Below are 15,087 nucleotides of genomic sequence, written 5' to 3' on the forward strand. Positions count from 1 at the left end.
AATATCCCAAAATAGTCCCCTGGAAAGATTTCAACCAGCTTTCAGACAAGAAGATATGGAAGTATGTTACCATCAGCCTGTCACTGTGGCACCTCATTCAAACCGCAATCCCCTGTGTTTTGGGGATGCCTCCTTCAGTCTAATGCTCTGATTTTACAGGAGTAAGATTAACTCTGCCTTCAAATGGTGGATGAGTTACAGTTTTTGTATTAAATTTTTTTTTTTTTAAATTAGCAAAACACTGCCACATAAAATGATTTATAGTGATAATAATGAGGTATTAAAGGTAATTAAAGGTTAACCTTCCAGTGGTCGTGTTTGCACTCTAATAAAGTATCAAATTCTAATTGAAGACTGAAGATTTTGTTTCTACATGCACCAAACAGGGAAGGTAGATATGGCAAATATGGCAAAGTGGTTCCTTTTCTAACCTCATGTATGCAATTTATTGTGAATCTGAAGAGTGTGAGAGGGGTGCTGGACTTCTTTCAGTGGGCAATATCAGTGCTCTTGCACTAAAGGTCAAGCAGGACTCCACACAGTGCAGTGACTGATAATGGGGAGTCTCACAAACTCAGCAAGTGATTCAAAGCAGTCATTTTGTTTGATTACAACCTCACTGGAGGTGTCAGTTAACCAGGATCTGTTTGTAGTTTACCGTGCGTTTGTAAGCGATGACTGCTTGATGGAGCTGTGCCCTGTGAGCATAGAGGTCATATGTTCTAACCGTGCTATGGGGTTTATTTAATGTTTTCATACATTCAAGATCAATAAATATACATGTACAAGATCCCCAGTTTGTGAGCTCATGCAGTAACCACAGAAGCAGAGACACTGATCTTGAGAGAAAACCTGCCTATTGTTGCCTTCAGCATGCATCAAAAGTCCTCTGTGAGTAATTAAAGGTTTGGCTACATTTATTCTTTCTAAATATGGTAAGTTGGCATAACCCAGCATGAAGGTATCAGCGTATTTTCCATCCTCTAGCTGTTATTTTGTACCAAGTTCAAATTAAATCAATTTAAACTTATAGACATAAATATTTTTTCTATGCTCATTTCGAGCTATATCTTTTTGTTATTTGGTGCTTGACGAGTTTTGCTCAAATCAGCTCAAATGAATCCTTATTTATCTAATGCTGGGAACTGGTACAGCCCCTCGGTTCATCATTTGTCTGAAAGAAGCCCTTTTGGCTCCTCACGCTTCCTTTAAGCCAGCTTTCTTCTCATTGGTTTACTTCTATAAACAGAAGGTTTGAACATCAGGTGGGTGGAGATTCTGTGCTCATAGCCAGAGCTGTGGGCCTGAGATGACAATATTAATCATCATCAAGAGCCGAGAGCTGGCCTTATCAGACTGCTTGTCAATCTGATTATTTTTAGCCTCTGAAATTGGTATGACTTTGTATATGTAAAAAAAAAAAGTCTGTAATTCCTACACAGTTAAAGATATACTTTTTCTTACTCCCCTTGAAATAAAGCTGAAAGCCTGAGTGTTTGCTTTAAAATCCAGTGGGGTTATATACAGATGCAAAATTACAATAGATTGCATCATTGTCCAAAAAATTATGGATCCAACTGTATATGACAGAAGATAAGAAACCCATAATAGCTCCACTTTAAACTAGATTAGCACACTTGAAGCCTCACAGCTTCACAAAGCTCAAAGCTCTGCATCAACAACATACAGCCCAACATTTTTAAATCACGTTTCAAAAATGATCAATTACAGTGTTGATACAATGACTCAACTGGCGCCACCATTAGGAAGCAATTGGGGTCTTTTTGTTTTTGTTTTTTATGTAGAAGAAATATTGTGTGAGGAACTGTGGGAGGTTTGCTGAGCACATTCATGCTCCATTGAGGAGGAACCCCTTTAGTTTCACTTTTCAAAGCCAAATTTTTATGACAGTAGAAAGAGGCTTTTAAAACCTTAAAAGAGACAGAAACAGAACCCCCCGCCTTACATGCTTTTCTTTGTTCTGTAATCAAAGCTGGTTTCTTGATTCCCTCAGAAAAATTCAAAACACATTTTTGTAGCTCATGCATTAAGGTAGATTGACACAGCACGAAAATGGCTGCCAACCAGAAAGAATGGGCACATTTAGAAATTCAGTGCATGTCAAATTTGGTCTTTGTTCTATTTCAGATATAAAGAAGGAAAACGGTAGAATTTTTAAAAAAAACAAACAAAAAAAAACTTCTCTGATCTATACTTGGCTGTGTGCGCAGCCTGGATCACATGACCAGAGGCAGCACTGGGTTCCTTTGTAAAGCATGTGACGAAAGTTTGCTGGATATAAAAGAAAATTTGTGTAAATATTTTTTTTCAACAAATAATCATCTCCCTCCTTTCTTTTGTTGTCCCTTAGGTGTATGATTTGGCATCTCCCGGTGAGAGTGTGGACAGCACCCCAGGTTGTAAGCTCACAGACGGCGTGTGCGTAACGGCGGCGGGACCCTCATGTGGGATTCACGCAACCTGCCTCGCAGACTGGGGCTCGTTCAGCTGCGAGTGCCACGCTGGATACACGGGGCACAAGTGTGACAGGGGTGAGGGTCAGAGCGTTTCAGTCCATATCAGTGCAGTTTCCTCTTTTAAATCTTTAGTTTTGGGAATACAGAATTAGATCTATGGACCTTGGAAATTTTAGAAACCTTCATAAAAGCTGTGAAACTTCGGAGCAAAGAAAGCCCGTCAGCCTAAAATAGCACACACAGAGAGTCTGACTCCTTTTCCAGGGCTCTGTGGTCAGCTTAATAATTGTGACATCCTGCTGTGGATGTCACAATTATTAAGCTGCTGAAGCAGTCAGTGTTGTACCTGTTAGATCTGACTGAGAGCAGTCAGGCCAAACAGTCTGTGAAAAACAATTACCTCCTTATGTGTACATGTTTTGTTTTCAGTCTGCAAAGAAGATTAATAGTTCAAGTTCGTCCTTTTGTGTGAAACAATTTAAACATTTATATGTTCCTCCCCCCTCAGCCATGCCAGAGTTCTCCTTCGATTCGGGCAGTGTGGTGCGCTTTCAGCTCAGAGGAGGCGGCATCTCCCGACGCACAAACATTCAGCTGCTCGTCCGAACCAGAGCCACCTCAGGGACCCTGCTGTCTGTGACGTCCCGGGAGACCAATGAATACATCGTACTGGAGGTCAGTCCACCTGTAGAACAACAATGACTAACCTTTCACATGATAGCTATCCTCAAAAATAAGCCTGCTTATATCACAGTTTAAACAGCATCCACTTATCAAGATAATCTCACTTTTTCTTAAAGAACATTTAACCATTTTATCAAATACTGCACTTTTACTGCACCATTTTTAGATAATGAATGCATTTTCAATGGGTGGCAGTTTTTACTTCCCCACATGACAGATTTTGTTGCGAGAATTTAAATCCCCGAGCAGCAGCTTTTTTTCGAAGGTTTATGTTCTTCTCTGTCTCAGATCACAGAGGGTCACATCTCAGTACGTGCCAACCTTGGTGACGGCGCTCACGCTTTGCGGCTTCCCGGCCAGCGGGTGGATGTCGGGCAGTGGGTCCTGGTCAGCCTCAGTCGCTATGACAACATGTTTACCCTGCGGTTAGAGCACGGCGGGGGCTCGAGGGAAGTGCAGGCCCGCCTGGGGAGCCGCAGGGAGATCGTGGTTCATCCATCCAGCCTAATGGTTGGTAATGGACCAGACAAGGCTGACTTCCAGGGTGAGAGCTGAATCTAATTTCAGAAAAAAAGTCTTTGTTTATTCAAGTGAGTTCTGAATGGAGTAAAATGACTCTTAAGTGCCTGACAGCCATGGCAACAAGTATTTAAATTCTTGAAATACACTGTGTTTCTCTTCGGATTTATTCTTGCTTTCACAATGTTACCAGAAAACTTAGAATTCAGTTTTTAAATATTTTATAGCTGTGCAGATGCTTAATTCAGAGATAACTCAGAAATGAAGCAATGATTGTGTTTTCCTTAAGTTTTTGTGTTAATTGTTCTTTCAAGATAAAGCATTGCAATTAGTTAGTTTAGCTTTTGAGTTTCACTCATTACATCACAAGTGCATTATTTTTGAATAGTTTATCTTAAAAACCATATTGGACGCAATGCTAAACAGGAATTTTTGGCAAACAGGTTGTCTGCGGGATGTTCGATTTAATGGTCACGTCCTGCCTCTGGATGGCCAGAGCCGGGACCTGGTGACGGTGCTGGAGAGACGTGGTGTCACCTCAGGGTGCTCTAGCAATGCCTGCAGCAGCCAGCCCTGCCGCAGCCCGCTGCGGTGCGTCGACTTATGGAGGAAACACCAGTGCAAGTAAATGACACACAAACGCAAAGCAGCACACTTATATAGCTTCCACTGGTGGGAAGCTATTAATTCATTCTTTTAGCAGTTTTGTTTCTTAAAAGTTTTTTGTCTTTCCTATGAGGTCACGCATAAAGTTTTCCAAGAATTTATTTCCATTTTAGTGCCACATCTAACTAACGTTGTCATCTGTCCTGCTCTCCATCATGTCCCAGGTGTCCTGGTAGTCAGGTAACCGTGACTGACGACTCAGGTCAGCAGCGTTGCGCGCCGTCGCCCTGTGGACTTTCTTCCTGCCGTAATGGTGGTGTCTGCCAGCCGCTTTCACCCGATAGCTACCGGTGCCGATGTCAGGAGGGTTTCAGGGGTCAACGCTGCGAGCTGGGGCAGGTCAAAGGTCACCGGCTGCCCGCTCTGAGCCCCAGCTCCATCTTGGCCATCAGCATGTGTCTGCTCGTCTTCTTCGGTAAGAGCAAAGAGAGTCATTAACAGAATGAAATTAAGAGAGAGTACGATGAGGTAAACTTTGCTAAAGTTCTTTGGTTTATAGTCATCTGAATGACACATAATTTACTGAACTAAATCAAACCTCACACAATAAACTCTGATGTTGTCATGAATTACACAATATAACTAACAGTACGGGAAATATTTATGTTGTTGTTTTGTTTCCAGGAAAGTATGATGGCATATTAGTAGTTTATATTAAAACTGTGGTTATTTTGAAACTCTGCAAATTTATCTATAATTGTTTCGTTTCTGTTGTGATTAATGTTTCAGTAAATGAGATCAGCATGTGTACAAGTGTTCTTTGTAGACCGCTCTAAGATAGACTGGGGGTTTTTTCTACTTTTGACTCTTGATGATTTCAGGGAGGGTGGGTAACAATCTCTCAAGCCCCTCCCACCTACTTTTCAAATTTTCTATTTATAAGAGGAAGCCAGTCAGAAATAAGAGGCTGAAGTGAGCTGGACAAAGTCTTGTGTGAGGGAGAAAAAGGTTAATGTTCTCTGTCTCAGAAAACAGAGGGTCACATCTCAGCACGTGCCAACCTGGGTGACAGCACTCATGCTTTAAGAGGAGATAAAGATGAAACAATATTAGTTGTTGGAATCCTGGCAGCACAAGAAGATTAAAAGTGGGGAATAAAGAAAATCCAAATTTCCACAAACTGGTTAACTAAAATAAAGATTCAGCAGTAGAAGTTGATAGAACAATTATAAAGGAGAATATCAGCATAACTTAAATTAGAGGCACAGAAGAAGCATGCTCACAAAAAAAAGTGTCTTTAAAGAGGGAAGAATATTCAAAAGAGTGAGGGCCCTGACAGAAAAAGCCAGATCGCCTTGGTTATGAGCCGAGATTGTGGTATGACCATCAGAGTCTTGGCTGAGAGATTCAGGTTACGACCAGAGGCTTACGGTAGGAGGAGATGAAATTTGCCAAATGTATGACTCACATCTGACTTCAGTATGAGTCATGTGATGACTCATCTCTGAGTGACACTGGCAGCATAATCAACAGAAATTAAACTTATTTAGATAGATGGAAGCTGGCAAAAAAGTGTGTGCATACATCCAGCCCGGTCAGGTCGAATCTCCACTGCAGACCTTTACTGTTTGAAGATCAACAGTTTTTTCTGGGAGCACTAATCATTAAAAATACAAGCTGTGGTGACGCAAAGAGAATTCAGTTAAATAAATGTTACAAAATAACCATTCGCCCCTTAAGCTGTTCATAAGTCAACTTAATCTAACCAGTGAACGGTTGTTTCCCTCAGCTTCACACCTACTGTGTTATGGTTTGTGTTTTTCCATCAGAAGCCTTCATTTCGTCTCGCATGAACAGATTAAATATCTTCTAGGTGATTTTTGAAACACAAATGACCTTGTAGTCTCAATAAAAATGCTGCGTAGAAAGCTGTTAGAATTTGATACTCTTCCCAATGGCTGCCTCATTTATTTTTCACCTGTTTGCCGTAATTATACTAATGTTTCTAAATGAACTTGGTACTGATTTATTGAGGCTAAATGACTCCACAGAGCAGCTTTAATGAGCCACTGCTTCAAATATACAGGAAGGAAACTAATGTCTGTCCCGGTGGTGCAGAAGCACATTTACGAAGAGATGCATATTCATACCATCCTCCTCTGTGCATGTGTGTGTGTGTGTGTGTGTGCGCTCAGCGGTGCTGGTGGCAGTGACAGTGTGGAACCAAAAAGGCAGCCGAAATAAGTTCAGGAAGCGAGGAGTTTACCACATCCCTGCTGAGCATGAGAGCTGGGAGGACATCCGAGAAAACATTCTCAACTACAATGAAGAGGGAGGAGGAGAGCAGGACCAGGTACACAGAACCAAACACACACACAATAAATGGATACAATGTTCTGCATTTTACATGACAGTTGATTTTTTTTTAAGAATCAAGGCCTCACCGTCAAAAATGCATTTTAGCATCTCAGGTAATCAAATAATAGTCTACAAACATCCTGTGTTTGAGGCCACAACTAACCAGTGTTTCTTCTTCTTCTTTGTAAGTAAGTTTTGAAATTTGGCACGCTAATTGGGAACAGTTATTCAATTCAATTTTATTTATACAGCACCAAATCACAACAGCAGTCGCCTCAAGGTGCTTCATAGATACAGAGAAAAACCCGACAATCATATGACCCTCTATGAGCAAGCACTTTGGCGACAGTGGGAAGGAAAAATTCCCTTTTAACAGGAAGAAACCTCCAGCAGAACCAGGCTCAGGGAGGGGCGGGGTCATCTGCTGCGACCGGATGGGGTGAGAGAAGAAAAACGGGACAAAGACATGCTGTGGAAGAGAGACAGAGATTAATAACAGATATGATTCAGTGCAGAGAGGTCTATTAACACATAATGAGTGAGAAAGGTGACTGGAAAGGAAAAACTCAATGCATCATGGGAATCCCCCGGCAGCCTACGTCTATTGGAGCATAACTAAGGGAGGATTCAGGGTCACCTGGTCCAGCCCTAACTATATGCTTTAGCAAAAAGGAAAGTTTTAAGCCTAATCTTAAAAGTAGAGATAGTGTCTGTCTCCCGAATCCAAGCTGGAAGCTGGTTCCACAGAAGAGGGGCCTGAAAACTGAAGGCTCTGCCTCCCATTCTACTGTTAAATACTCTAGGAACAACAAGTAGGCCTGCAGAGCGAGAACGAAGTGCTCTAATAGGGTGATATGGTACTACAAGGTCATTAAGATAAGATGGGGCCTGATTATTTAAGACCTTGTATGTGAGGAGCAAGATTTTGAATTCAATTCTGGATTTAACAGGAAGCCAATGAAGGGAAGCCAAAACAGGAGAAATCTGCTCTCTCTTTCTAGTCCCTGTCAGTACTCTTGCTGCAGCATTTTGGATTAGCTGAAGGCTTTTCAGTGAGTTTTTTGGACATCCTGATAATAATGAATTGCAGTAGTCCAGCCTGGAAGTAATAAATACATGAACTAGTTTTTCAGCGTCACTCTGAGACAGGATATTTCTAACTTTAGAGATGTTGCACAAATGGAAGAAAGCAGTCTTACATATTTGTTTAATATGTGCATTGAAGGACATGTCCTGGTCAAAAATGACTTCACAGCGTTACTGGAGGCCAAGGTAATGCCATCCAGAGTAAGAATCTGGTTAGATACCATATTTCTAAGATTTTCAGGGCCGAGTACAATAACCTCAGTTTTATCTGAATTAAGAAGCAGAACGTTAGCGGCCATCCAGGTCTTTATGTCTTTAAGACATTCCTGCAGTTTAACTAATTGGTGTGTGTTATCTGGCTTCATGGACAGATAGAGCTGGGTGTCATCTGCATAGCAGTGAAAATGTATGCTATGTCTTCTAATGATGCTGCCTAAGGGAAGCATGTATAATGTAAACAAGTTATCTAATTTGTTTTTAGCATTCAAGGGCCACCAAAGCTGGAACCATTTGTGTAATTAAGTGACCCACCATCAGACCAAGTTAAATTCGAAAAACCCAGTTGACAGTGGTCAATGGCATGACATGACTTCAGACACGAAGTCATGTCATGTCTTAGCATCTTTCATGTATTATGACCAGACTTGGTGTATGAACTCGCCTAGCACCCCTTCCTGAAGTTGTAAAACCAAAATGTGGAATTATATTATTTGACCACTAGGGGCACTACAGTAAAAAAATACAATTTTTAAAATTAAGCATCAGATTTAATCGGTACCCATGTATCTTCTTTTTTCCTCCGTCCTTCCAGAACGGTTATGACATCACAGAGCTGAAGCGTCCACTGTGCTCCAGTTTGTCTCAGTCATCCTCCTGCACGACCGCTCCGCTCATCAAATCCTCACCGGGCTCCCAGGAAGAGGTTCATCCATCCAGTTCCTCGTGCAGCTCAGGTGCTCCCTACCTCAGCATCCCACATCACCACCACCATCAGCATGCCGCCAACGCCAACTATACCAGCGATGCAACCTACGCTAATTACACTGCTCATGTAAACAGAGACGTGGAGACAAGCGACGTAGGCAGTTACACTGATGCCCCGCCTGGCTCACGCTCCCACGTGGACTTTAGAAGCTACGTGGCGCGAATCATTTGGGAGGCAGACAATGACAATGAGGCTTTCCCGCCAGACGCCTACCACGTCTGGTGCGTGGAAGGCTCCGGGTCGTCGGCAGGAAGCCTTAGTTCACTGGGGTCCGCAGTGTCCCATAGAAACATCAACACAGGCGACGGTGATCAGGACGACGGGGAAGAGGAGGAAGATGATGGAGGTTTTGTTTATGACAGACTCTCGCGGTGGGGCCCAAAGTTTCAGGCACTCAGTGAGATGTACGACCGACCACAGCTGACCCTCACATACAGGGATGCAATGGCGTACATACAGAGGAGCCACAGCCATGACCCCCTGCCACATCACCATTAGGGGGTGCTACCCAAATACAAGTACACACTCATAGAACATTTGCCACAGTGGAAAGGGACTCAGTGCTGTGATCTTGTCAAATTTAAAAAAAAAATCAAAACAAGGATGGCTGGTCAGGTATTGTTTTGTATGGCTGGGAATATGTTTAAAATATGTGTTTTAATATTAATTTTCTGATGTTGAAATATATATAAATATACTCACTGTTCTAAAGACATACAAATTTGAATTTTTTTGGCCTGAACAAATCTACCTTTTTTCACCTTTTCAGCTGTAAACCTTTACAGTTTGTGGTTTCTACAAAGGTCTCTAAGCAAACTGGTCCAAACAAGTGATATTTTCAGTTCTTTTGGCTAATTAAATGTCAGATTATGGTTCATGTCAGAGTTTAGTGAAGCAAGATGAGCTTGCCACATTAATTAAAAATAACGAGGCATAAAGAAGCAATTAAGAACAGAAAAACAATGAATGAGGCAGAAGAAGCAAAGCTGGGAGGACTGTGCATTCTTATTAGAGTTGTCTGACAGGGATGAGCCCTCAGCAGCAGCAGTTATTCAAGAGAGTTTTACAAGTAGAAACAGGTGATAAATGACAGATATCATGCATCGTCCAGGTAAACAGGGTAAAAACTCATAGATCAACATGAAATTTACCCAGATCATTATTTACATTAAGGATATAATGTTTCAATATGCAAGTGAGGCATTATATCTTAATATGTGCAAATTTGCACAATCTTACAGGAATCTGAATGGATAGATAAAGTCGGATTCTGAATTTGTTGGCACATGAGTCTTTTTAGCACTCCATGAACCAGAAACTTTTATCAACAGAGAGATAAAAAAAATCACCATGTTTTTGGGATGACATGTGCAAAAGCCATCTGTAAATCCTTCAGAACTCCTGACACGTTGGGCCATGCAAGTACAAGAAGGAAAGAAACAAATCAGAGTAACTGACCAAAGAAATATGTTTGCATACTTGTATTTACTCTTACAGTTTTTAACAAATGGTTATCAACATAAATCGTGTCTGTGTAAGAGCTTGAAACCTGGACTTTTTGGAAACATTTCACCTCGTTTCCAAGAGGCTTCTTTCAGTTCAATTCACTTATTTTTAAGCTCTTAAGACAACATCAAAGTTCTTTACTTAAGTATCATGAACATCTAATAAACTAAATTTTACTTTCACTGATATTGAAGTTATTACCAGCGCATGAAAAAGAATTATTTGTATTGTAACGTATCATTTTTTTTAAAAATATTGACTGGTTTAGTTAAAAAAAAGAACAGAAAGACATTTGGCTGCGTCAGGCAGATACGCTACAAAGCTAAGGTAACAACAAGAAGGATGTTCAGTCTGCCCCAATGATTGAAAACACTTGTATGGCTTTGGAGAGTTTGATTGGTTACTTAGAATTATCACTCATGATTGAGTGATAAGGGCAGCACGGTGGCACGGTGGTTAGCACTGTTGCCGCACAGCAAGAAGGTCCTGAGTTCAATTCCAACATCAGGCTGGGGTCTTTCTGTGTGGAGTTTGCATGTTCTCCCCGTGTTTGCGTGGGTTCCCTCCGGGTACTCCGGCTTCCTCCCACCGTCCAAAGACATGCAGCTTGAGGGGATAGGTTAATTGGAAAATCCAAATTGCCATTGTGTGAATGTGTGAGTGAATGTGAGTGCGAATGGTTGTCTGTCCCTGTGTGTTGGCCCTGCGACAGACTGACGACCTGTCCAGGGTGTACCCCGCCTCTCGCCCTATGACAGCTGGGATAGGCTCCAGCAACCCCTGCGACCCTGAAAAGGATAAGCGGAAGCGAATGGATGGATGGATGGATGGATGGATTGGCTGCCAGCCCTTAAGGACGCTGGTCCAGCCACTGTCTGTAATGCTGTGGTCACTGTGTCATGTGGAGCAAACAGGAAATCTGGGCAGAGAAACTTTAAAGTGAGTAAACCAAACTGAGAAATGTCACCAAAGTCATAAATCGCAACTGTAAGTGCAGACTTACAGCTGTAATCGCATTACTCTGATGTTTTAACTTTGGAAAAAAATGGAGACAATTCAAATAAAAGGCAATTGGCAGGCATTTCCTTCATTCTCACTGACCTTCTCGAGTTTTTTGTGTATTCATTTATTTCAGTGCAAGCTCCACCACGGTGTTTCTTCAAAACACACCACTAAAACAAAAAAAGAAAGAGTGTCTTATCTCTAAATTGATTCTCGGTATGTTTGTGGCACAAATGGGATTGAATATTATCACATCTTACCTGATATGAAACAAAAAATCTCTCTCAGGTGGGGCAGGAACGCAGCAGCTCTGTTCCCCCCGTGTAGATTAATCGCCACAGAAAAGCTGAGACACTTTCAGGGCGCGAGGTTCATTATGTGATCCTCGTGTTTCTTCAAAACCGAGGTTACCAGTTCATCTTTGAGCTTAACACAGGAATACATCACTCAGCTTTTATTTATTTTGCTTGTACTTCTTCCTTTTAGAAGCGGTGTACTCTGTTTATTTAATTATCAGGGCAGTTTGTGGGTTGCTGTTTTTCGTTCCATGGAAAATGGAGACTTTCAAGGTCAAAAGTTTCTCTTTTCTGGAGGAATATAACATCAAATTATGTCAGAAATGTTCAGAATGAGGGGAGCTTTGTATTTAGAGAAACAGTCTGGTAAGAAGGACTTGATGTAGAAATCTAACAAAGACAGCTCCGAGTTCTTCTTTCAGGGAATTTTAAAGTACTATTTGAATCTTTTTATCTTTGGCATGGCAATTTTTTTATTTTGACCCTCCTGTGCAGCTCCACAGCTGTAAACAAAAACTCAATTTCATACAGAAGCACTACCAAGGTCAAGCTTTTATTCTACACTTTTATTTTCCTAAGAAATATCTTTTTTGCTTCTCTACCCTCTGCGTTTCCACAGATTAACCTGACCTCAAAAAAACCTTCCAGTAACCAGCGTGCATTTCTCTTTGCCGTTCTTGTTGCACTAGCAGGCAAGTCAGTTCTCCATCTTCAAGTAAGACGTAGAAAGTTAACAATTAAAAGCCTTGTGAGTTCACCAAGTGAAACACTTTGCAGCCTACAGCGTCTCCACCGTGTAAAATGAGCTTTGCTAGTATGTTTTCAGATGACATTATTTTTGTAACCCCCATGTAGAAACTCCCCAGAAGCTTCTTTTCACTTGCAGTTGGTCGTGCACTGTTAATGTTTTTGCTTTTTCTAAAAAAAAAAAAAAACAGGGAGCACCCTGTTAGACCAGTGTTTCCGAAGGCTGAACTGCTGTCAAATATAAACACTGCAACTGTGAATCCATTTGGAAATCAACATGACAGCCAGAGGTACTGAAACTAAGTCACGCTTAGACATTGCTGTGAGCTGGAAGTGAAAGTTGTGATACATGTGAAGATGGCTTTTAACAAATAGGCAAAAATTACTTACTTTGTTTCTTTTATGAAAATGCAGGATATTCAGTATATGCAAGTCTTTCTCTTATAAAGTAATCCTACTAAAATACAGTACTGTGCAAAAGTCTTCTTTTCTTTATATTTTGCTTGGAAATTGATAAGCAGTGTTTGAAAGTCAATATTCAATAAGACCACCTTTATTCTTCATTCCAGTTATTCCACATATTCGTTTGACGTTGGCTCTTCTGTCAGAATGATTATTCAGTAATGTTAAAGCTCCGGCTCTAGGAAGGCCAGGCTATGACTCCTACTACACTGGCTAAATCGAAAGCCTAAAACAATGACACAGCCTCCACCATGCTTTATCGATGGCTGTAAGATGAATTGTAACTAGAACTGGTTCTTTGCTAAGTTGTCTGTTAGTTGTCTCAATGGAAACAGGTCTGATGGTTTTATGAACACAACACTGCTTCATCCCTCGAGTTTGGTGCCTTTTATGCTTCAATCATTCATATATATGGCCAAACAAAGAAAACAGCCTTCCCCTGAAAGTAGTCGGGTACAAGGATTGAACTGAAAATGAATGGAAAAAACAGCCAGTGCCCAAAGAAAAACTCTGGAAGACCTTTGGAAAACTTTGTAGAAGTATTTCTCAGCACCACCATGCTTGGAAGCAAAATATAAAGACGGTGACTCAAGACGTCTGTATTGTGTTGTTTAAAATTTTTTTAACAGTATATAACTTTATTGATGTCACATGGCCACTGTTAAACTGCTTACTTGTTAGGAAAAATTAAGAGTGGGGCTCATAAACTTCCAGTTTAAAGTATTTGCAGCATCTAAAAAACTAATAAGTATGCAGAACGAGCTTCTACCATTTCTATTAAAACTTTATACATGTTGTAGCAGAAAATCAAGTGCGTGTGCACGGAATGCTCTGCAGCTAATAAATCAGCGCTGTTTTGAATATAACCATTACAAAGTGACCAAACTTGAGCCAATGAGCACTGCTCAAAGTGAGTAACACTGAGAATTTCTGTTCTTGCAAACCTGACCTAAACTCTCTTAAATCCAGCACTGATTCCCTGTTTTTATTTAGTGGCCACTTAATAATCTTCTCATATTCCATATCTGTAAAATGGGCTGTTTGATTTGGAGCACAAGCATTTTGTTCTGTTCCTTTTGAAGCTACCTGATGTTTTTTTGCTGCCATCCTTTGACGGTAAATTTCTTAGATGATTTCCCTGATAAATGAGGAGCAGAACAGGAGAGGTCAGACTTCTCTCGTGTGCACAACAGGACACCAGCTTTTCCTTCTTCAACTTTTAAAGCAGCCAAATGTTTATTGGTTCTGGCTGCAGATCAGTGTCGTGTCTGATGGTTGTTTTCCAGCCTACCTCTTGGCTAAGTATATTGTCATTACAGCGCCTGATGAATGTAGTTTTTAAATAGAGAGAGTGAGAAAACCTGTGGAGGAAGTCTGAGCAAGTAAAGTACAATCACAGAACTCGGCGTAACTCAATCCTCAGCCAGCAAAAATGGCAACATAGATAAACATTTCCTGATATTTTAAAGATTTTGCACTTAAGTCATGGTTTTCTTCCAGATACAGTCAGAATTTTTTTTTTTATTCAAAAGCCAGTATATTTGCCTGCTAGGCTCTGAGATTTTTACTGCGTAGACAGATTCTACAGATAAGACGTTTTCAATTCAGTGGTTTCCCCCCTTCTTTTGGATAATGAATTTTAAAAAAATGTTTAAAAAAGCCTTGTAAGAACTGTACTTAAAGCTATGCATCCAAATAGAATAACACAGGTGTCTTTTTATAAACTATTGTGACGCTTCAGATGTTTTGACCTGTATGTGTGCAACATCTGTTGAATTTTGTTTAACACAGATGCGTGAACATTTTTATTGAATTCATATGCATTTATTAGAGTAAAGGTTTAAAGTGTCATTTACCACAGAGCTGTGCTGATCTGTATAATAAGATGTACAAATGAACGTTTTATAGCAACCTAATGTGGAATATTCCTTTTGTATGTGACTTTTAATTAAAAAGAAAAACTTTTCTTCCCAAGAACATGATTTATATGTTGGTGTCTTTGTTCAGTGATTTTACTCTCTCTCTCTCTCTCTCTCTCTCTCTCTCTCTCTCCCCCCCCCCCCCCCCCCCCCCCCAAACTCTCTCTGGTAAGAGAACAAGTTGAAAAATAACTAAATAAAATAAGAAAGCTAGTATAAAGGATAAAAGGACATTTAAAAAAAAATCCTTGAAGCTGTCCATGTATCTTTCTGAGAGATTTGGATCTAGATTCAGCTTTAGAAAGTGGTGGTTTATTGCATTTACTCCCATTTAATCACAGAAAAACATTCATACATTAAAAATCATATACTGTCATTGCTGCACTGGCATGATAGTACTTCAGAAATGGCTCACAACGATTCAAAGATTTGTTTTATGA

The 15,087-nt window shown here is 40.6% G+C and overlaps 1 protein-coding gene across 1 annotated transcript in view; it reads left to right on the forward strand.

The window, feature by feature from the left end:
• The window catches only part of LOC113031425 (neural-cadherin), a 141,365-nt gene extending 131,967 nt beyond the window's left edge, over window positions 1-9,398 (forward strand). The window contains exons 28-34 of the mRNA XM_026183492.1: window positions 2,372-2,552; window positions 2,986-3,152; window positions 3,450-3,705; window positions 4,124-4,304; window positions 4,511-4,761; window positions 6,482-6,639; window positions 8,542-9,398. Of these exons, the coding sequence (XP_026039277.1) occupies window positions 2,372-2,552; window positions 2,986-3,152; window positions 3,450-3,705; window positions 4,124-4,304; window positions 4,511-4,761; window positions 6,482-6,639; window positions 8,542-9,213 (1,866 nt within the window). The 3' untranslated portion in view covers window positions 9,214-9,398. The remainder of the gene's footprint in view (window positions 1-2,371; window positions 2,553-2,985; window positions 3,153-3,449; window positions 3,706-4,123; window positions 4,305-4,510; window positions 4,762-6,481; window positions 6,640-8,541) is intronic.
• Window positions 9,399-15,087: the final 5,689 nt, after the last annotated feature.

Source organism: Astatotilapia calliptera, chromosome 11, assembly GCF_900246225.1.
Source record: "Astatotilapia calliptera chromosome 11, fAstCal1.2, whole genome shotgun sequence".
Lineage (NCBI taxonomy): Eukaryota > Metazoa > Chordata > Actinopteri > Cichliformes > Cichlidae > Astatotilapia > Astatotilapia calliptera.